The following is a 21,243-nucleotide window of genomic DNA, read 5'->3' as shown; positions in this document are numbered from 1 at the left end:
CTGCAGGCTGCCTCTCCAGCCCAAATGTGCAAATGCTTGGTCTGCCAACGTGCCCCAGGAGGCCGCCATGGGCTCATGTCAGGACGGTAAAGGGCCAGCCAAGAGGGGTGGGTGCCCAGGGTGCAGGGAGAGGGCGAAGCCCGGCGGCTCTCAGCCACCTCATGCCCTTGGCGATACCCCAACAGAAGCCAGCCCCAGCCCCAGAACCAGTCCACCCCCACCATGTGACTGCCACCCCACCAAGCTGAGGGCCTCACGCCTGGACTCATCAGCACCCAGCGGGGGCAGGCTGGGTGGAGCCTCCAGGACTGCGGAAGTTAGGGGTGGCCCCCGCCCCCGCAAAAACGCCCCAGCCCCTACACACGAACACACTGTAAATAAGATGTTTCCAGTTAAGGGGAGGCCACTGAGTCAGGTGGGCCCTAGAGCAGTGCCACTGGAGTCCCTGGGAGCAGAGGACCGTGGCATGGAAGGAGGTGGACAGGGAGCAGCGCGGAGACGGCAGCCACCTGTAACGCCGCAGCACCCAGCACCTCCATGTCGGACTTTGAGCCTCCCAACTGTAAGCCCGTAAATCCCAGTAAATCCCGGCTGCTTAAGCCACCCACTCCCTGCGTGTCTATTTCAGTAGTCCTCAGAGACTGGGTCAGCCGGGGTGTCCCAGTGGTGGCACCTTGCACCCTGCCAGTCACAGACACTTCAGGGGCATCAGGGGCAGCACCACTGCTGGGCAGCCGGGCTAGAGATGGGTGGCGCTGGGGCTCTCCACCAAGTAGGAGCTCAACTAAAAAGACCTGAGTTTCCCCCAAACACTGTTCTGTGACTGCGGGTGGCAGGCAGGCAGAAGTTGCTCCTGCATTTGGAAAGTCCAAGGAGCAGGGCAAAGGGGCCAGGGGCAGGCCCAGCTCAGACCTTGGCTGACTCTCGTCCTCCAGGGCAGGGCAGGAGCCAGGGAGCAGGTCGGCATGACGGAAAAAGGCTACGGTGTGATCTCCCGAGAGGGGATGGTGCCCGGGGGAAGGGGGTGTCAGCTGGTGCCTCCAGGAAGGGGACCCCTGAGGAGTCTCAGGCAGGCCTGAGCCTGGAGCACACCCAGCCCCCCCACTGGATGCGCCATCTCTCGTCTCCAAACGAGCAGCCCCATCGCGCAAAACTGCCTGAGAGTCTTCATGAAAGTAAGTTATAACCTTTTATTACCCAAAACTGAGCCATCAAGGACAGGAAATCTACAGAAGGGCTGTGGGGGGCAGGCTGTTGGGGAAGCCAGACTCAGCGTGGAGACAGGGAACTTTTTACTTGTTATTTTGGTCTTCAACCGTCTGGTTTCTCTTCATAATTCCCATCTCTACTCTCTGTTTATCATTTGTCTGATTTCCTTTAGTTCTTTGTCTACATTTCCCTTTGTGATTGTAAATAGCTAGTGCTGAGAGCTTTCTTTCAATGCCAGGAGCAAGGGAGAGGAAAAAGGAAAACACTTTCCTAGTCTGTAGATAGGCGTGAGCTGTGCTCTCCTTCAGAGCTTGACCACACAATGAGCTTAGGAAATGGCTCCTGGCCAAAGTACAGTGGCCTCTCTGGTCCTTTGTGCACGTGTGTCTTGTCTTGGGCATGTGTATGTGTCCTTAGAAATGCTCACATTCCCTACAGGTGTCCTCACGGTCCTGGGCCCTGCACTCTGTCCTTTGGCCAGCAGTCCCTACCTTTCCACAGCGCCCTACAGAGCTGGGTGAGCCCAGTACCTTGGAACGGGGCCTTTGGAAATACAGCTGTTTCGGGGGGGTTAGTTTATGCAAGGTGCCCACATACTAGAGTGGGGGTGGGCCCCTAATCCAATGGCTGCCCTCCTGCAGGGAAGAAATGTGGACACACAGAAGCCCAAGGGGGCAGAGCCCCTGACAATGGGAAAGAGACTGAGGGGCCACATCTGCAAGCGAAGGAGGGCCAAGGAGGACCAGCAGTCACCAGAAACTGGAAGCAGCAGAGGCCCACCTGCGCCACCCACAGGTCTCCAAGGGACAGCAGCCCTGCCCACTCCATTTCAGACTTCTGGCCTCTAGACCCGTGAGAGGATGGATTCCTAAGGTTTTAAGCCCCCCAGTTTGGGAGAGTTTATGACAACTGAGGAAATGAAAAGAAGAAACCAACACTTCTTAAGAACTGTATCTTTTTATTTCATGGATGCCCCATAATGTACAAAACCAATTCCTTACTGGGGGACAGACTGCCTGGCCAGTGGCTGTCAGTCTGAGAAGTTGATTTCCTGACCCGAGGCCATGACAACCACAGCACAGTTGAATCAGGGCAAGAAATGGTTTCCTGGGACACCAGCCCGAAAGAAAAGGGTCCAGTCCTTCGTCAGCACTGACCCTCCGCCGCTTCTTCACGTTGCAGGCTCTGAGCTGTTGGCGCACCGGGTATAGGACCCCAGCAGTTAGAATGTCCATTTATTCACCTGGAGCACGCAGAAAGAGCGAGCCTACAGCAATGGCCTCCATCTGTCTTTCCTGAGGCCGGCTCATGTCACTTCTCGCTCTCTAGCATCCGTTTCTTTTTCTTCTTGGGTTCCCGGAAATCAGCTCCAACGGCAGCTTGTTTTGGTGGCGGACAGCTGCTATGGCCTCCTCCAGCGAGCCCCTCTTGCTCCTGGATCCCGGTCTGTCCTGGGCTGCCCAGTGGGGTCTGCCCTCCTACCCTTCCTCCTCCTCCTCTTCTTTCTGGAGCTCAGATCTGGACTTGTGTCCTCTTCTTCCCCTTTCCCTAGTGAAACAACAAGGCACTGTGAGCCACACACAGGGGCAAACGCGGGGCCATAGCCAAGGCAGTGCAGCCACCAGAGACACAGGGACGAGAAAGAGCAAGAGGACACGGATCCAAGCAGCTAGCACAGCAAGGCTGCTCCAAACCGCGACTCCACCAGGGGTTTGTGTTCGGGTGTCTGAGACTTGGTTTATAGTGGGTAAAGACCCATCTCACTCAAACAGCCGAAAGTGAGGCCAAAAATGCTGACTACGGGTTAGGGGCAATAAGGACACTCACACGTTTTCCTGGTCCTGAAGCTCAGAGAGAGCTGAATGTTTTCTACCGTCCTGTGATGGAATGAACTATCACATGAAAACTAATATGCATTTAATGTGAGTATAGCTCTTGAATAATAAAAACCACTATATCCCATGAGGAGAAAAAAACAAAAAAAAAACCTGGGTGCATTTCACCTCAACTCCCTAACTGAAGATATCAGCACCAGGGAGCACAGATCACATACACATTTGCTACCAGAAGGACAGACAGCCTCAGGAGAAACCAAGACTCACTGCGGCCATGCCCACCGCCAATGGGGCTGGTGAGGCCCACCTCTGTGCCTGTGTGGCCACTGAGCTCCAGGAGCACCAGGCAGGCTCAGGACACAGGAGAAAGCTTTTCCTAGGCGGAGATGCCTAGGAAAGCCCTCTGGACAGACTCAGGAAGATAGAAGTGGAGTGCTGACGCATGAAGGGGGGGACAAGCAGGACTGGTCTAAGACCCGTGCAGAGGCAAGAAATGGCACTGGGCAAAGAGGGACGAGCCAGTGGGCCAGGCTCATAGAGCCAGAAGGAGAGGCTTGGTCTTAGCTTCCTGGACCACAGAGAATGCAAAGATGGCACAGGTGGGGGTACTGTGATGTCGATGCATGAGCCCAGCTGAGAGCAGCTTGAGCAGAGGGCACAGCCAGATGGTGGCACAAGGTCCAGGCATGGAATATGGACCCGACAGAGGAGAGGTGAAACCAATGACACTTCACAAGTAGGACCCATGGAAGTTACAGCCTGTTTGGGTGTCCATGGGACGACTTGGAGAGGCTCTCGAGAGAGCTGGGGGTGGGGCCACCTCTCCTCCTCTTCCTCTTCCTCCTCCTCCTGTGCAGCACCAGCCACCAGCCCCACTCTGCTGCCACATCCCGCAGACCCAGCGAGGGACATGAGCACATGAAGCCCTGCAGGGAGGGGTCGCACTCTAAACACACGTGTGCACCTGCAGAGAGGCAGGCGGAGGGAGGTCCGTGAAAGCCAGGGTGAGAGCAGCCAGGACCGAAGTCCTTCAGAGGGTGCTGAGGAGCAGAGGGGGAATATGGGGGGTTCAAATCCAGGGAGGTGGAGAGGGCCAAGAAGAGACGGCCCAGATGAGAGGATAAACTAGTAGGCTGGAGAGGGTAAGACGAGCAGACAGAGCTTCAGGTAAGCTAAGTGGTGCAGCAGGAGCCAGGAAGCTGAGGCCCAGCCAGGACACATGGTGGCCTCTGCTGTTGCAGGACGTCTGGTCCAGACTGGCCAGCATGTACATGGGGCAGTCAGGTGCTGGACATACTGCAGCATTACGTTGGAGGAAAGCCTTTCCATGCCAACCCGTGGACAAGCAGGTGTCACTGGTGACATGGAAAAGGGAGACAAGCAAGCAGGGAAGTTGAGCCACCTTTCCAGTCAGCAACTAGCCCTAGTCCTACCTTTCTTGTTTCGCAACTGGGGTTTGGGCCGGCGCTTCTTCTTCTTCCTTTCCAGCCTCCCTTCATGCAGGTGCCTGTAGACCTTTTCCGGAACATCATCCTCAGGGAAGTGGCCTGGAGAACAAGGCAGATGAATCAGGGGTGCCAAGGGGAGGGTGCAGACGCTTTGGTCTGATCCAGTGAGCACCACTGCCACACACACTGTACAAGAGCCTATCCTAACACCCCAAAGCTGTCCTGATGCCCCCCGCTGAAATCCACCAGCTCAACACCACCCCACCTGGGGCGATTACGTTGTATTTGGAGGATTTTTTAAATGCTTTCAGGCTGCAAAGGGGCTTAGAGGGAACTTTCTAGGCCACTGATGGCATTCTGCATCCTGAAGGGTTTGGATTACAGATGTGTATGCACTCATCAAAAACCCAGCAAACAAGGATGGGCAACAGTGGCTCAGTGGCAGAGTTCTCACCTGCCATGCCAGAGACCTGGGTTCAATTCCCAGTGTCAACCCATGAAAGTAAAAAAAAATCCAGCAAATAAGTTAATATTCACAAACTCTATTATATATAAATTTTACCTGAAAACATATTGGCCTTTACTAGTTCACAACACACATGTGGCAGTACTTCCAGGGGAGCACACTGCTGTTTGCAATTTATTCTGACATGTATCAAAACAGCAGGATGGACTGATGGACAGTGGGATGTACTGATGGACGGTGGGATGGACTGACATGCTACAGGAAGAGCAGCAGTGCACTGGCGGGGTGTAAAACGGCACAGCAGCTGTGGAAAGCAATATGGAGGTACCTCAAAGCATTAATGTAGAATTACCATATGACCTGGCAGTTCCACTCCCAAGTGGATACCCCAAAGAAGTGAAAACAGAGTCAAAACATACTTTTCACCAATGCTTATAACAGCATTATTCACAATTGCCAAAAAGTTGAAACAGCCCAGGTGACCATGAACAGACGAATGCACAGACACCAGGTCCATCCCACAAGGGGACACGACGCAGCTGAGAGCAGGCTGAGTCCTGCAGACGCTACCGCGTGGAAGGACCTTAGAAACACCATGCCGAGTAAGGAAGGCTCAAAAGACACCTACTGCGAAACAGCAAATTCGGAGACAGAAAGTCGATAAGGTCACCAGAGGACAGGGAGAAGAAGGGAAAGGGAGTTTTTGGTTGGTGGATATGTGTTTTTAAATAAAGTTAACACAATTTGGAAAAAAAGACTGTTAAGTGTTGATGGTAAAATTCAGGTGGTGGATATACAGGAATTCACTGGGAAATTCTTTCAACTCTGATGTACATGTGAAAATTTTCATAAGCTGCTGGGGAAAACGCTTAACATCTTCAGTCATAAACCCCAAAGGGAGGGTACTAGGACAGGCCACTCCAAGTCCATCGGCCATAAACTGAAAGGCGAAGGCATCTTTGCACACAACAGTAGGACTCTGCTCCAGCAAGGATAGCCCACCTCACCACTCCCTCATCCACACCATCTCCTAAGACCCAGTGGGGCTCCAAGCCAGCTTAGGCATTGCCTCACACATGGCCAGAGCCAAAGACCACACCCAGCCCCAGCTGTCAGCCCCAGCTATGGGCACCTACTTCGGAGAGGGCTGGGAGGGGCTGGGAGAAGCAACCCACCTCAATGCCCACAGCAGCCAATCACAACTCACAGCCCTGCTACCACCAGGACACACAGCTCCTCCATCTGTAGGACAGTGGCCTGGGCCACCCACCTGCACTGGGCCCACACCCACAACTAGGAACAAGCATGTTCAAAGGAGACTGAGCCCTCCCGCTGCCATCAGCCCAGGCAGCAAAAGAAGGGCTCTCAGAGTCCTGGATCAGCAGCGTCAAGCCTTACCCAGGCACTTCGTACAAATGCAGGTTCCCAGGCCCCAGGCCGTGGTGACAACCACTGAGCTGGAGCCACGGGGCCCCACCTTCCCTCCCTTTCCCACGCCAGTTTTTGTGCTGTGGGCTTAATGCATGGACCCAACCCACCCCCAAGAGAACGTAATTCCTCCCAAATCAGGAGACTACTAGCAAACATGGCCCAATCCTCACCTTCAGCAAGCTCCTGCAACCTGAAAGAACAAAGGACACAGTTACTTACCACCACCGAGCTGCCCAGCCCTGATGTAAACACTGCAGAGTCCTAAAGGGCGACCCTAGTGGTTTCCCTGAACTGACTGAGCTGAGCCCCAGGCCCACCGCTCCAGAAGCACAGTCTGAGTTCTAAAGACGGCACTGTCAAAGTGACCCCATCTGCCCTGGTCATTCAAGGGACTTCAGAGCAGAGCAAAAGCACCCTTATGCCATTAAAGCCAAGGGCAAAGCAAAGGGCAATTCCAAAGGCATGGGAAGACCCCATCAGTTACTCACTTCCGGACCACCTTGTAGAGACGTTTCCTGTTCTGTGAAGGAGTGTTGGGCCGACTGGCCATCTCAAAGAGCCTGTTAGCAACCGCCTCGTAGTCAAACTGTTTCAAAAAGAGAAATTGTCAGGCCCCTCTCTCAGGCTCCAGGAACGGGTGACCAATGGGAATGAGACATACTCAGTTCGATGTGCTGGCCCCACTGTCATCCCACAGACCCCCGAGTGTCCCTGCCACCTCCTTCCAACCAACGGGTGCCTCCCACAGGGCAAGGCTGGGAGTGCCACAAAGGAACACTGAGAGCCACGCAGACAGGCCCCAGCTGGCCGGCATCCCCCACAGCCCAGGGAAAGCAAATGAAAACAAAGGACAAACAGATTTTAATAAGTCCTACTTAACCAAACACAACCTAAATAGAACTCAACAGATACTCAACATTTAAAAATTAGTAACAAAGCATTTTATGTTCTTGGTGCCAGACATCCGACAGGTCTTTTTGTCATGAAGGTTCGGACAGCCCAAGGGGACAGCTCAAGGGGACGAACCCTGGAGAAAGACACAGAAGGAGCATCCCAGGGACCCTCGGCCTCGCCTGCCTTCCAATGTGCCTGAAGCCATGGACCCTGCTCACTGTACCTGCTCGGGCAGAGCACAGGTCCATTAGCCCAGCCCTGCCAAGGGGGGCATTTCCTCTAGGAGGGGGCTGCTACTTGCCAAGGAGGAGGTCTGCCTGGGGCCCACCTGCCCCACACTGCACCTGCACTCCTCCCAGGCTAACCAATCGTGAAGTTCAGCACTTCTGAATCACACCACAGGAGCCCAGCCCCTGCTTATGGGCCTGCAGTGGAGCCAGGGACTCAGGGACTCAGCCCAGAAGGCAGCCCACCTACCTGGAGGACGGCACCAGTGCTGTCCCCACTGTCTCCCACCACCTTGTCCCTTGCCTCTGGCTCGGTCCTACCGATGGAGCCTAGAACGAGAAGGGAGCCATGAGCTCAAGCACTCAGGCCAGCATGTCAAGGGTCCCGTGCCAAGCCCCAGAAGCCAGGATGCCAAAACACAACTCTGAACTAGAGGCCAGGAGCCTCACCGCCAGGGTTTATCGGCCTTGCTGTTAAGTGCAGGTTAAGGGTGAGGTAAGAGCTCCCAGGACAACGTGACAAGAGGGACCACACGGCTCTCACAAAGAACAGAAGCACCAGAAAACAATAAAGAGCTCCTGGGGAGGCAGGACCCAGCCAGTCCTGCTGGAGGGAAAGACATTAAGAATAGGTGTTGCAGGCAGCAAAAATGGATTGCACTTGGAATGAGGTGAGACTCAGCATCAAGGGATTGAGAAAACTCCTAGAATGAACTGCGACTCAGCATCAGAGGACTGAGAAAACCTTCTCGACCAAGAGGGGTTAAGAGTGAAATGAGATAAAATAAAGAGTCAATGGCTGAGAGATTCCAAACACAGTCGAGAGGTTATCCTGGAGGTTATTATTACGCACTAAATAGATATCACCTTGTTAGTCAAGATGTAGTGGAGAGGCTGGAGGGAACTGCCTAAAAATGTGGAGCTGTTCTCCAGTAGCCATGTTTCTTGAAGATGACTGTATAATGATAAAGCTTTTACAATGTGACTGTGTGATTGTGAAAGCCTTGTGTCTGATGCTCCTTTTATCTACCTTATCAACAGATGAGTAAAACATATGGAATAAAGATGAATAATAGGGGGAACAAATGTTAAAATGAATTTAGAATGAAATGCTGGTGATCGATGAGGGGGACGGGTGGGGGGTAATGGTGTGTATGAATTTTTTTGTTGTCTTTTTATTTCTTTTTCTGAATAGATGCAAATGTTCCAAGAAATGATCATGATGATGAATATGCAACTATGTGATGATATTGTGAATTACTAATTATATACGTAGAAGGGAATGATCAAAAGTTACAAATGTTTGCATTTGTTTGGTGTTTTTTTGGGATTCAAAAAAAAAATCAAAATTAATTAGAAAAAAATGGATTGCAAAATGTTCCAGAAGTGAGAAAGACAGCAGCTAAATCTACCCCTGAGGCTGGTGGAATTGGGGTTGCAAGGATGGCAACCCTGTTGGGGACCTGGCACCAGCCTGGGCACTTGGGGCTTTGGGGCACCACCTGGATCTGAGGCTTCTGGACAAAAGGTGACCGTGAGGGGAGGAGAGAGGACAGAACAAAATGACGGCATGACAGCACGGCCTCAGGGGGGCCAGAGCGGTACTTGGACAGGGGGTGCTCTGGCAACTGCCCAAACAGTCAGGATCAACTGGGTGAGGGAGAACCGAGAGGGCGGGACAGTTAAGACGCATTAAAGGATGGGCACCAGGGGTCCGTCCAAATGAAAGCCACGGAGCACACCAGGAGGACAGCAAGGTCACCACGGAGCAGGCAACGGGGGTAACCCCCCCCACAGTACACAGCACAGGGTCCCGAAGGGCCAGCCACATCACAGCAGAAGCAGACAAGCCAGATCCGTGCAAGGCCAGCGGGCAGCTCACAGCCACCTGCAGGGTCAGCACACCTGTCCCACTGAGGCCAGAAGCAGGCCAAGCCGGAGGCTGCCACCACCCAGAACACAAAGGCCCCAAGCACAAAGCACTTCCACTGGGGACACAGCAGCAACGAGCCCCCTGCCCTCGTGCAATGAGGACTGTGACGAACACGCAGTTCATAGGGAAAGCGGGCCGCCCGAGTGACAGGTGAGCAGAACAGACACCTGGGTGTACTCCAGGCAGCGGGCCCAAGGTGGGGAGTGCCCAGGAGCTGAGGACCAGCACAGGGAAGAGCCCAGGTGCGCAGACAGTGCACCAAGCATCCCAAGAGGAACAATGATACACACTTTATACTTTTAAAAGATCCCACGGCTACCATGAGGACAGATGTTGGGAACTTGGCACAGCAGGGAGGCAACTGGCTACAGGCCCTAACCAGGGCAGGGGCACAGGGGAGGCGAGATGCCGTCAGCACCCAGCATGCTCAAGCCTCACCTCTAGGCAGCTTCCCAGGGGACTCTTCAAGGGGCTCGTCCGAGTCACAACTGTCACCCTCCAACATCTCCTCCTCCTCCTCTTCTTGTGCATCCAATTCATTCATTAAGTCCTCGATGGCAAATGGGGCCTGTTCCACGATCGTTTCAAAGATTCCTTGGGCTATGTTATGCAAAACCAGGGTGCTGAGGGCGAGCAGGGGGAAGGAAGCAGATCCGTGAGCCGATCCTACACAGAAGAGACACACACTGCCCCCTCCACCCATCCGCACGGCCTAACGGCCTCTAAGCAGTCCTGTCTCTGTATATTCAACCCAACTTGTCTTCTCTTACTAGAGGGATGACTTCCTGGAAAAGTCATCCTGGAGAATGCAATGAAAAGGAACAGCCTAGACTGACAAAGCAGTCTTGCCACTCACTCCTTAGTCCTGGCGGCGATTCTGCAGAAGGGATCGATAAACTTGAGGTTCTGGTCAGCCGTGAGCTACAGAGGAGGAAGCAAGAGCCACTTCAGGGCCTCAGTTTATCAACACCATGCGAGGGGCCCCACCTGACCCCAGCCCCCAGGTTCACAAAGACCACACGACGGTCCCCGGCCTGACCAGTCCCAGGTTCATGAAGACCACGGAGGGGCCCCGGCCTGACCCCAGCCCAGGGTTCATGAAGACCATAGAGGGGCCCTGGCCTGACCCACTGCCCTCACCTCCTGGGCGCCCACTTTGGTCAGCTCCTCCAAGAAGATCTCAATGAAGTGACTCTTCACCCCGTTGGGGGCCTGGCTGTCTGGGTGCAGGATCTCAGTCGTCAGCAGCTTCAGCAGCTTTTCCATCTGTCTGAGGAAACAGAAGGCAACCATAGGTCAGGAGCAAGCTCCACCTCACACTGCCATCCATGCTGACCACTGACTCAGGAGACAGACGGAAGATGGAACACAAAGACAGAGAGATGCCAGCCAAGGAAGGGGAACAAAGCTGCAATTCCTGAACCTGCTTCCATTCTTGGCTGCATGAGGTACACTCTCTGATGATAGCCTCACTTTCAAGTTCTTTGTGGTTTTAGGGGTCTGGTGGGCCCCAGAACCTGCCACCAGGGGCTGGTGGCCTAGAGGCAAAGGGAGCTCCTTGGGGACTAGATAATTTAGACCCCATGCTCTCTTTTTGGAAGTTCCCTGGGTGATTTCGATGCCCAACAAGGTTTCATGAAGGAAGAGGGCAGGTCACAGTGGCTCAGCAGGCAGAGTTCTTGCCTGCCGTGCTGGAGACCCGGGTTTGATTCCCAGTGCCTGCCCATGCAAATAAATAAATAAATAAATAAACCAGCAGGCAGAGTTCATGAAGAGGGGTGCTATGCTCTGCAAGGATTCTGGGAGAAGGAGGAGAGGCAAGGTCAGGTGCAAACCAAGATAAAGAGGCTTAGACACAAAGACTGCTCCCTGTGCTGGTGACACTACTGCCAGCACTTCCAAGATAAAGCAAAACAAAGTCCGAACACCTCTGCAGAAGAACGGAGAGTCACCGTAAGCATGAACCAAACAACTAGCACTAAGGGTATTCCAGGGCCAGGAGGAGAGGGTACCAATTTCTTCATCATGATCTTTGGGTTGAGTTACTAGTTACAAAAATAAGGATGTGAACACTAAAATAAAATCGTCCTTCAACTGTCAGCTCGGCCCAAGTTCCAGAATGCAAACCAAGTCCTAAAACAAGTGAGCGCCTCCAGCCTCAAGGTCAGACCTGGGGGTCAGGCTGGACACCAACCGCCGCCGGGGCCCAGACTGTGAAACCCCCCAGGAGAATGCACACCTTAGAGCCACAAGGCGGCATCATCATGAAATCCAGGGAAGGAGAGCCCAACTTCAACTTCTGCCCAGTCTTTTCCAGAAGGAAAAATGGGGCAAGAATGTCTTAAGTTGATTACCCAGGAGAGAAAACACCCCAAGCCTCCCTCTGCCCTGGAAGCTATTTTGACACCTGGGTACTAGGTTCAGTACTAATAAACTTGAAATAAACTCCATTAACATACGATGTTTAATTACAAATCAACTCAAATTACATTTTTCTAAAGCCCCTCTCCCCACTGCCAAAAAAAGACCATGCAGCTTCAGAAGAACACTGAACAGTGACAGGGGCTTGGCTTAAGTAAACTACAAAAGCCGTCTGCAAATTATTGCTTTCAGTTTGAGACCACTTTTGTAAATACATGGGTGTCCCTGTGCGCTGCCGCAGTGGCATATGCAGCACACAACACTGGGTTAAAAGCGATCACCTTCCGGAGTTAAAATTACTCTTTCAAGTTTTATTAAAGTTTTCCCAGTTTTTTACACTAAACATGCATGGATCTCATAATTAGAAAAAAAAACACTTAAATAACTAAAAAATTTTAAAACATTAAATGCTCAGAAAGCCACTCTGGGTGGGAGAACTCAGAATGCCTTGTGTAGGTTTAGAAATCCACGGCCCTTCAGTTAGACACAAAAGCTGTCCAGAGCCAGCAAGGACCGGAACCCAGACAGGACACAGGGCTGGCTGGCGGTCCCGGCAGACTCACTCCCCAGTTGCTGACGAGGAGGCTGGACAAGGCAGGGATTTCCATAGCTGGGAGCAACTGCCACTAACATGAACGCAGGATGTTTTTGTAAAAAAGCTACTTAGGGCAGGCCACGGTGGCTCAGCAGGCAGAGTTCTCCCGGAGACCCGGGTTCGACTCTTGGTGCCTGCCCATGAAAAAAAAAAGCTACTTAGCTGCTCATCCTTCTCAAGCTGAGGACTCAAATTCTGATTCACGATAAGAACGTGTCATCAAGGTCAAAAAAAAAAAAAAAAAACCCAGGATCATCCATAAACTTATACACAAATTGTAACTTTTAAAAAATGCCTTCCTGTTTGGCAGTTCCTCAAAAAGCTGAATACAGAATTGCCATATGACCCAGCAATACCATTGCTAGGTATCTACTCAGAGGACATAAGGGCAAAGACACAAACGGACATTTGCACACCAATGTTTATAGCAGCATTATTTACAATTGCAAGGAGATGGAAACAGCCAAAATGTCCATCAACAGACGAGTAGCTAAACAAACTGTGGTATATACATACTATGGACTATTATGCAGCTCTAAGACAGAACAAACTTATAAAGTATGTAACAACATGGACAGACCTTGAGAACATTATGCTGAGTGAGACTAGCCAAAAACCAAAGGACAAATACTGTATGGTCTCACTGATATGAACTGACATCAGTGAATAAACTTGGAATATGTCGTTGGTAACAGAGATCATCAGGAGATAGAAATAGGGAAAGATAGTGGGTAATTGGAGCTGAAGGGATACAGACTGTGCAACAGGACTGGATACAAAAACTTAGAAATGGACAGCACAATACCACCTAACTGTAATGTAATTATGTTGAAACACTGAATGAAGCTGCATGTGAGAATGATAGAAGGAGGAGGGCTGGGGACATAAATGAAATCAGAAAGAAAGATAGACGTTAAAGATTGAGATGGTATAATCTAGGAATGCCTAGAGTGTATAATAACAGTGAAATGTACAATGTACAAATTTTAAAAATGTTTTGGCATGAGGAAGAACAAAGGAATGTCATTATTGCAGGGTGCTGAAAACAGATGATAATACTTTAAAATGTCACCTTATGTGTGAGACTAAAGCAAAAAATGTTTATTTGTTACAAAACTTAGATTTTGACTAGAGCATTTCCTAATATAACTCATGTAGATAGTTTGATTGAATGTCATAAGTACTTGGAATCTCAGGTAACGCATGAGATTTTGTTGGTTTGTCCAGAGTGATCCCCTGATGAATCCCAGAATGATTTGATCAGTGACTGGAAAAGTATTTGCAAGCCCCCTTCGGGGAATGGTGAGAGTGGGGAGAAATTCAACTTCCCCAAGTTGAATTCTTGATATTCTCACAAGCAGTGTGGACAACCAAAGCTATAGGCTGAGCCCCCAGTCTTGGGGTTTGTTCACATGAAACTTAACCCCACAAAGGATAGGTCAAGTCTACTTAAAATTTAGGCCTAAGAGTCACCCCCAAGAGAGCCTCTTTTGTTGCTCAGATGTGGCCTCTCTCTCCAGCCAACATGACAAGCAGTCTCACCACCCTCCCCCTCTCTGCATGGGACATGACTCCCAGGGGTGTGGACCTTCCTGGCAACGTGGGCCAGAGATCCTGGAATGAGCTGAGACTCAGTATCAAGTGTCTGAGAAAAACCCTAGAATGAGCTGAGAATTAACATCAAGGGATTGAGAGAAACTTCTAGACCAAAAGGGGGAAGAGTAAAATGAGACAAAGTGTCAATGGCTGAGAGATTCCAAACAGAGTCGAGAGGTTATCCTAGAGGTTATTCTTACGCATTAAATAGATATCACCTTGTTGTTCAAGATGTAGTGGAGAGGCTGGAGGGAATTGCCTGAAAATGTAGTGCTGTGTTCCAGTAGCCATGTTTCTTGATGATGATTGAACAATGATATAGCTTTCACAATGAGACTCTGTGAATGTGAAAACCTTATGTCTGATGCTCCTTTTAGCTACTATATCAACAGAAGAGTAAAGCATATGGAATAAAAATAAATAATAGGGGGAACAAATGTTAAAATAAATTCAGTTTGAAATAGTGGTAAACGAAAGTGAGGGGTAAGGGGTATGGTATGTATAGTCTTTTTTTTTCTCTATTATCATTTTATTTCTTTTTCTGTTGTCTTTGTATTTCTTTTTCTAAATCGATGCAAATGTACTAAGAAATGATGATATTAGGAATTACTGACTGTATATGTAGAATGGAATGATAGCTAAATGTTTTGTTTGTTAATTTTTTTAATTAATAAAAAAAGTTTAAAAAAAAAAAGAATCTAGTAAATGTAAAAAAATAAAAAAAAAGCCTTCCTTTTAAGCACCGTCAGGGTCATTGTTTGGCGTATAGGCTAATGTCTCCCTACAACCAACAGCTAAAAGAAGAACATGTGGCTCCAGGTTCCTGGGACACGAACCAGAGGGTGCAAAGTGCTATCTTTGGGCACACTACCTGCCACCCTCAGACCCGCCACCCTCCCATCGCTGCCCTCAGACCTACCACCTGCCACCCTCAGACCCGCTGCCCTCGGACCCACCACCCGCAGGCCCGCTGCCCTCGGACCCACCACCTGCAGCCCCTAAACCTGCCACCCTCTTATCTGCCACCTTCAGATCCACCGCCCACTGCCTTTGGACCTGCCGCCCTTGGACTAGCTAGGAGAGCGGCCATCTCAGGCTGCGTGTTGCCAACCTTTCGTCCCATCCGTGCGTCTTCAGGGCCTTCAAGGACTCATTCAGGACCATCCGCATGAGCTGTGGCACAGAAGGGGGCCAGTGTTAAGGAAGCACGGCCCAGACAACACCTACCCCAACCTGCCCCTGTGACAGGACTTTCACTAGGACAGGACACCAGGCCATCAGGCCCCTGGGCCTAGAAAACAACAGCTCCACCTGGGCTAAGACACTCTGACTTCCCAAGAGCAACAGCAGATGAGGATGCAGTGACAAACACAGAATCACAGGCAAGGCTCAGACCAGACAGTTTCTGTCTAGAAGTGAGCACCGGGAATTCAGGCCTTCCATGGAGGTAGAGCACCTCGGCAAAACCAGCGGCCCATCTGAAAGCTTCTCCCCAACACAACGCAAGCCCCGTTTACCTTTTTTCTGCTCCAATACACAGTCAAGACTCTCTCCCTATTACTGATTATATATGTAGAACGGAATGATCATATGTTAAGAATGTTTTTGTTCATTTGTTGTTAAAAATTTTTTAATTAATAAATAAATTAATTAAAAAGAAGAAAAAAGAAAAGACTCTCTCCCTAAGCCACAAATTTAAACCAAGCTCCAGAGGCACAAAATCTACCCCTACGATTCCAATTCTCCTGTGTCCCCATCACAAGGCCCAGTGTGCTCTGCACAGCAGCCCCCCTCCCAGATACGTGCAGCCCCGAGGAGCCTCTGGTCACAGCCAGGATGCCGCCCAGAACACCAGGCACTGCCGGAGACAGCTGCCTCGACAGCGGGAGGGCTGTGCTGCTGCACTCAGTCTCGTGCACTCACTCAGTGCGAGGGAAGACAGGCCTTCAACGGCACAGAACGCATGCTGTGAAAGGGCCCGGCAGGTACACTTCAGATAAGCAGAATGCTTTCTAAGGATTCTTTTCTGATAAATCCAAGCACAATGCCTGGTCCCTGGCTGTCACCTACCTCCATTCTCAATTGCTCCAACCAGCCCCCCTGCACTCATGCTTTTCTAGGTGGACAACTGCCTGCCAAGAACATCTACAGACACATATTAGCCACCTAATCCGGGCCCAAGTTCAAGCTGGTCACTGAGGCAGAGGGGCAGGTCAGTAAGTGAGCACAGCCCCAAGGGGACCCATCCTCAGCGAAGTCAGGACACTGCCCTGTTCAGGCGTCCCAACCCAGCCCCAATCATGTGTCTCATCTCTGGGGCTGTCCCAGAATCACAGTGAGCTCCACCCATAACCAGACCACGGTTTAGCAGGAGGGGCGGCCAAAGTAGCAAGAAAATTATGTCTGGAAAACATAAATTTCCCCTGTATTTTTCAGAGTGAAATTACTGACCTAAATCCACAGAATGTAATTGGGAAGAAGAAAGAAAACTGTTCAGAAAACTGAATGCTGCACCACTATAATCTTAACCACTTTGCCTGAAAGACAACAACTACCCCCACGGGCCCAGCATTTGGCAAGCCAGGCAGTGGTGCTCTGAACTCACCTCGGCCGCCCTGCCACGGACATGGCGGAGGACAGGGCGGGGGACACGGCCTTGCAGCCGAGTCTCACCAGGAAGGCAGTTCTGACCCTTCCGACCAAGAGCTGCCTCCTCTGACCCCAAAGTCTGTGTGGCTGCTTTAAGGATCTACAATGGGAGGGAGAATTCCTTATCCGCCCAGTAATCTTCTGAGGAGGGGGACACTGGGGCAGAATCCCAGACAACTGTCTCCCAGACAAGGTTCTGTCCCATCCTCGGACACACAGGACTTACAGGAACCCTGCCTCGGGGTCCCTCACTGCCCCAGAGCCTTCACCTCTGTGAGTGATCGGGGGGAAGGGGCTCAGAGGCCAGACCACTGCTCTCCCTGAAGCTGGGCAGCAGCAACACGATGGCCGGCACACAGAACTGCCGGGCGCCCCAATCACTGATCCCCACCCACCTGCAGGCACTGCGGGGGGGGGGGGGGGCGGGGAACGGGGTCCTGGCAGGGGGCCGCACCCAGCTTCTCACCATGTAGAACTTGTCCAGGCGGAGCCTGTCTATGCCCATCCACTCACGGCACATGGTCTGCCAGAAGGTCTGCAGGAACAGGTGCTCTGGGAGAGGGAAAGCCGTTAGCGCCGGGAGAGGCTCCCCGTGGGAACACGCATGCGACTCTAGGAACCGGGGCGGGAAAATAATAGGAAGCCTGGACAGGAGGCCTCAGTCCACAGACCGCTGAGCTGAAAGACACTTCTGCGTATTTCTCTCAGAATCAGGATTAGGAACCTCAGAAAGAAACTGAAGCACAGCTACAAACGCAAACTGTAGCCATGCTCTCCAAAGAACAAGAGCACAGGGACAGGAGAGCAGGCAGCACAGAAGGCAGCTCTGCCCCAGCGGTCTCTGGTATGGACTGCTGCTTGCCTGCCGCACCTCCAGGCGAGTCTGCCACCCCCGGCCAGGGCTGAGGATCACCCACACCCAAGCCAGACACCTGGGGGCGGCCCATAGCACCCTAACTGCACATAATGTGTGCAGTATGCCTGCCCACTAGAGGGACAAACAATGAAAACATCAGACAGAGGGACCCAGAGGGCCACCATGTCTCCCCACAGGCTATCAGCTGGCTGGGTCAGGGCTGGACTTGTGTGTTCAGACCACCCGCCTGCTGCGCACAGACCATTCCATGCCAGCTTGCTGTGGAGGACGAAAACCACCCTGCAAACTCAAAAAGCAAAACTCAGACTACATCACTAATTCTCAGGTATAGTTCCAAGAGTCTCCCAAACTGAGAGATGCTGCTTGTGGCTCTTCTGACACCATCCTGATGCAGCTCTGCCTGCGTCACTCAGGGCCCACCGTGAACCCATGCCACACCAGGCAGGGACAGTGAGGGGCTCAGGCCCAGCCCAGAGGGGTCTGGCCTGGACTAGGGACTTGAACACAAGTGTCCTCAAGGCTCTCTGGGACTCCGAGGTGCAGGCAGGGATGGAACTACTGATCTCGATCAGGATCAAAAGCAGAAAGGAAAACCATCGACAGGAACTTTACAACTCTCAGCTGGAGTTCAGTCACAGCCAGGTAATATTACCCCAGCTTTCCTTCTGGATTTAAAAACATGAGATTTTAGCCTTTTAGACTCTTACTGGAAAGCTGAGTCTATTTGGGATAACCGAATGAACACACGTGAACACTTGAGCGCACTGAGGTGCCAGCTAGGACCTTCACCCATTTCCATAGCTTGTGGGTATCATTTGCTGTAGACTTTAAAACAGTAGCCAACCTCTTATGTCTGGCAGTTGTGATTTACAGTGATTCTGGCCTTTATAAATGGATTTAAATGCAGTAGGGTGTACTTACGTGCCTCTGTGGTCTGAAAAGCATGGATGAGCTGGGAAATCGTCCTCCCTAGTTCCTCCTGTATAGGGAACAGTGAAAACTCCCTCAGTCCCTGAAGAAATGCAGTCTTACAACGACACAGGAGAGACTCACACGGCTGTGCATTCACTCGACACAGGTGACAAACTCTGCTGGGTCTGGCAGCCAGTGCACTTGAGTTTTACAAGTTCCCTGGGCAAAACCTTCTCCCACAGACAGGATGACGGAGCTTCCTGACTGGCACTACAGTAACTGTCCCATGCCTGAGCCATGACCAGTACAGCACAGGCCAAAGGCCAAGGAGGACAAAGAAGGAGCAGAAGGGAGCCCCGGAAAGCTCTGCCACTTTACCAGCAGCAGATGTGACCAACAAGATCATGAGAAACTGCTCACTGGGACACTTGCTAAGATGGAAGATTCCAGAGTCTCCCCTTGAGAGATTCTTCTAGTTTAGTAGATACAGAATTGAGACCAGGAACCTGCATTTTAAATAAGAACCTCCACCACCCAGTGATTTTGAAGCACAGCAAACAATTCATAGTTCAAGAAACACTGTCCTTAAAAAAAGTACAGCAGGAGAAATCATTGCCTTAGACCTGGATATAGTGCATTGTCTTCTATTACCTCGGTGCTCTGTTTTGACAAAACACAAACCCCCATGTTTCCCCCATATCATGCCCTGCTCTGCATCCCACCAGTATTGCTTCTGCTGCGCTACTGCTCAGTGAATGATGGAAAAGTCCTAAGCAAATGTAAGATCCACTCTAACCCATGGCCTGGCTCCCTCCAGCCAAAAAAGGACAAAGTGGTGAAGCTATAAAACTTCGCCCAGCATTTCTACCCATATTAAAATGGGGTCAACCACATGCCCACCTGTCCTCCCACAGTTGCTACCATCCCCAGGAACTGCTTCTCCTTTCTTCTCACACACTCACCTGGAGAAGTGGCTTGTCCTGCATCCACATGCAATAAAACAGCCCTTTCCACACCTTCAGCAGCTCATCATGAGTGAAACCACCTGCGTCAAAAACGGCCCCATTCAGACTAAATGAACTTTGACCTTTTAGTTTGAGAATGAAGCCAGAGGAACAAGCCTGCCTGGACGAAGGCCAAATTCCACTGCTGTGGCGGCAACTAGGGGAGCAGGGTGGGCCCCCCCTCTCAGGGGGTCCTTGTAGCTGAGAACCTACTGAGCCCGAGGCTGAAGGGATCCCTCCAGGTAACCGCCACTTCATTCATTCACCCACTCGCCTCCAGAGACTCTACAAGGTATCAGGCACGGTACTCCACTTTGGAGAGTCTTTGGTGATAATTCACCCCAACTTTACAAGTAAGGATTTATACATTTTTCTGTTAAACCTCAAATTTTAAAAGAAACCATAAGCTCATGTATTTAGTCAAGGAAGGCAGGTATACAAAATCGTTCATCCAACAAGCGCTTACTGAGGTCCTAGTCTGCATATCTGACACTCTGGTCCCGAAATAGTTCTGACTTAAGCGCTCCTACGGGAATGGCCTGGGGGCTTCTTAAAACACAGCCTGCTGGACCTGCCGCCACGGTTTCGGACTCCGCACGGAAGGGACCCAAGAATTTGCATTTCTAACAAGTATCCAGGTGATGCTGAAGCTGCTAGTCGCGGGCCACATTTGGGAACCACTGCTCCAGAGACCCGTTAACAAGAAGCCTTTTCTCTGCCCTCTTGGGGCGCCCCCTCGAGGGAAAAAAAATATCGACGATTCAATAATCACACAAAGAGAGAAGCACAAACAGTGATGCACGCTGCGAGGAGAAGATACAGGAGCCCAAACAGTTGGTGGCGGACGGATGCGGTCTCGTGGGGCACGGGGGTGGCTTCCCAGAGCCGAGGACCTCCGAGCTGGGAACGGGAGTTAACCGAGCGCCTGGGGAGTGGGGTGCGGGTGCAGGATTCCGAGCCGAGACCCACACGGCTTCCAGGAAACGCGGGTGGGAAGGGGGGCCGGACCCGCCACATGGAGGCTCCCCCGGCCGGGCCGCCGCTCGCCCCTCCCGGACCCCCGCCGCCCGCCCCGTCGCCCGCGTCCACCCTCCCACACCCCGCATCCCCGCGCCACCTGCGGCCTGCTGGGTCCTGGCCACGATGTATTTCCGGAGCTTCCGCACCGCGCGGTCCCGGGTCACCTTCTCGTTCCCCGCCAGGCGCTGCGCGAGCTGGATCTCGGGCGGGAGCTGCGCGCGCGAAACCATGGCTCCGGCTGCGACACGCGGGACCCGCCGAAACCCCGAACCCCGGCGCAGACGCTCTCGGCACCCGCGGGGCGCGCGCCGTGACGTCACACGCCCGCGACGCGGCTGCTGCTGCGCGCAGCGCCGCCTTCTGGTCCGGCGGCGCCGCTGCAAGGCCGAGCCGGGCCCCGCCCGCGAGTCCCCGCGCCCCTCCCCCGCGCGACCTCCCCTGCAGGTTCTCGTTGCAGGCGGCTCCCTCTGAACCCTTCTAATTGTCTTTAATTGTGAATTAAAGGGAAATGGTTTAGGGTTTGCCCTGCCTTTGAGTAGGGACTGAAGTTCATTCCCAGTTGAGGAGGGAAAGCTCGTCTTTACCGAAGAACGCCAACCAGCTCAGGTGGAAGGAAAGGTAGAGCAGAAGGGCCAGTTTGCAACTCTCGGTGAAATAAACGATCCGGGCAAAGGTCATCAGTAACTGCACAACATCAGAATAAGGCTGTTGGAGAACGGGCGTTGG

At 52.0% G+C, this 21,243-nt stretch overlaps 1 protein-coding gene across 3 annotated transcripts; it reads right to left on the bottom strand.

Annotated features, from left to right (window-relative positions):
- Positions 1-2,147: 2,147 nt before the first annotated feature.
- Positions 2,148-20,830, bottom strand: RRP1 (ribosomal RNA processing 1). Of its 3 annotated transcripts, none has more exons than XM_077119030.1 (14): positions 20,615-20,830; positions 19,456-19,538; positions 18,503-18,560; positions 17,171-17,256; positions 16,661-16,804; positions 15,167-15,228; positions 10,584-10,713; positions 10,300-10,364; positions 9,882-10,066; positions 7,761-7,840; positions 6,878-6,975; positions 6,560-6,579; positions 4,478-4,591; positions 2,148-2,757 (listed from the first exon to the last, which is right to left on the bottom strand). In XM_077119030.1, the coding sequence occupies exons 1-14, from the start codon at positions 20,745-20,747 to the stop codon at positions 2,612-2,614; spliced, it is 1,404 nt and encodes a 467-aa protein (XP_076975145.1). In that variant the 5' UTR covers positions 20,748-20,830; the 3' UTR covers positions 2,148-2,611. The 3 variants fall into 3 exon arrangements, with proteins under 3 accessions (XP_076975145.1, XP_076975148.1, XP_076975146.1); XM_077119033.1 differs by lacking the exon at positions 20,615-20,830 and adding an exon at positions 19,964-20,248; XM_077119031.1 differs by lacking the exon at positions 16,661-16,804.
- Positions 20,831-21,243: the final 413 nt, after the last annotated feature.

Source organism: Tamandua tetradactyla, chromosome 10 (assembly GCF_023851605.1).
Source record: "Tamandua tetradactyla isolate mTamTet1 chromosome 10, mTamTet1.pri, whole genome shotgun sequence".
NCBI lineage: Eukaryota > Metazoa > Chordata > Mammalia > Pilosa > Myrmecophagidae > Tamandua > Tamandua tetradactyla.
This window is presented reverse-complemented; position numbering and strand designations above follow the sequence as displayed.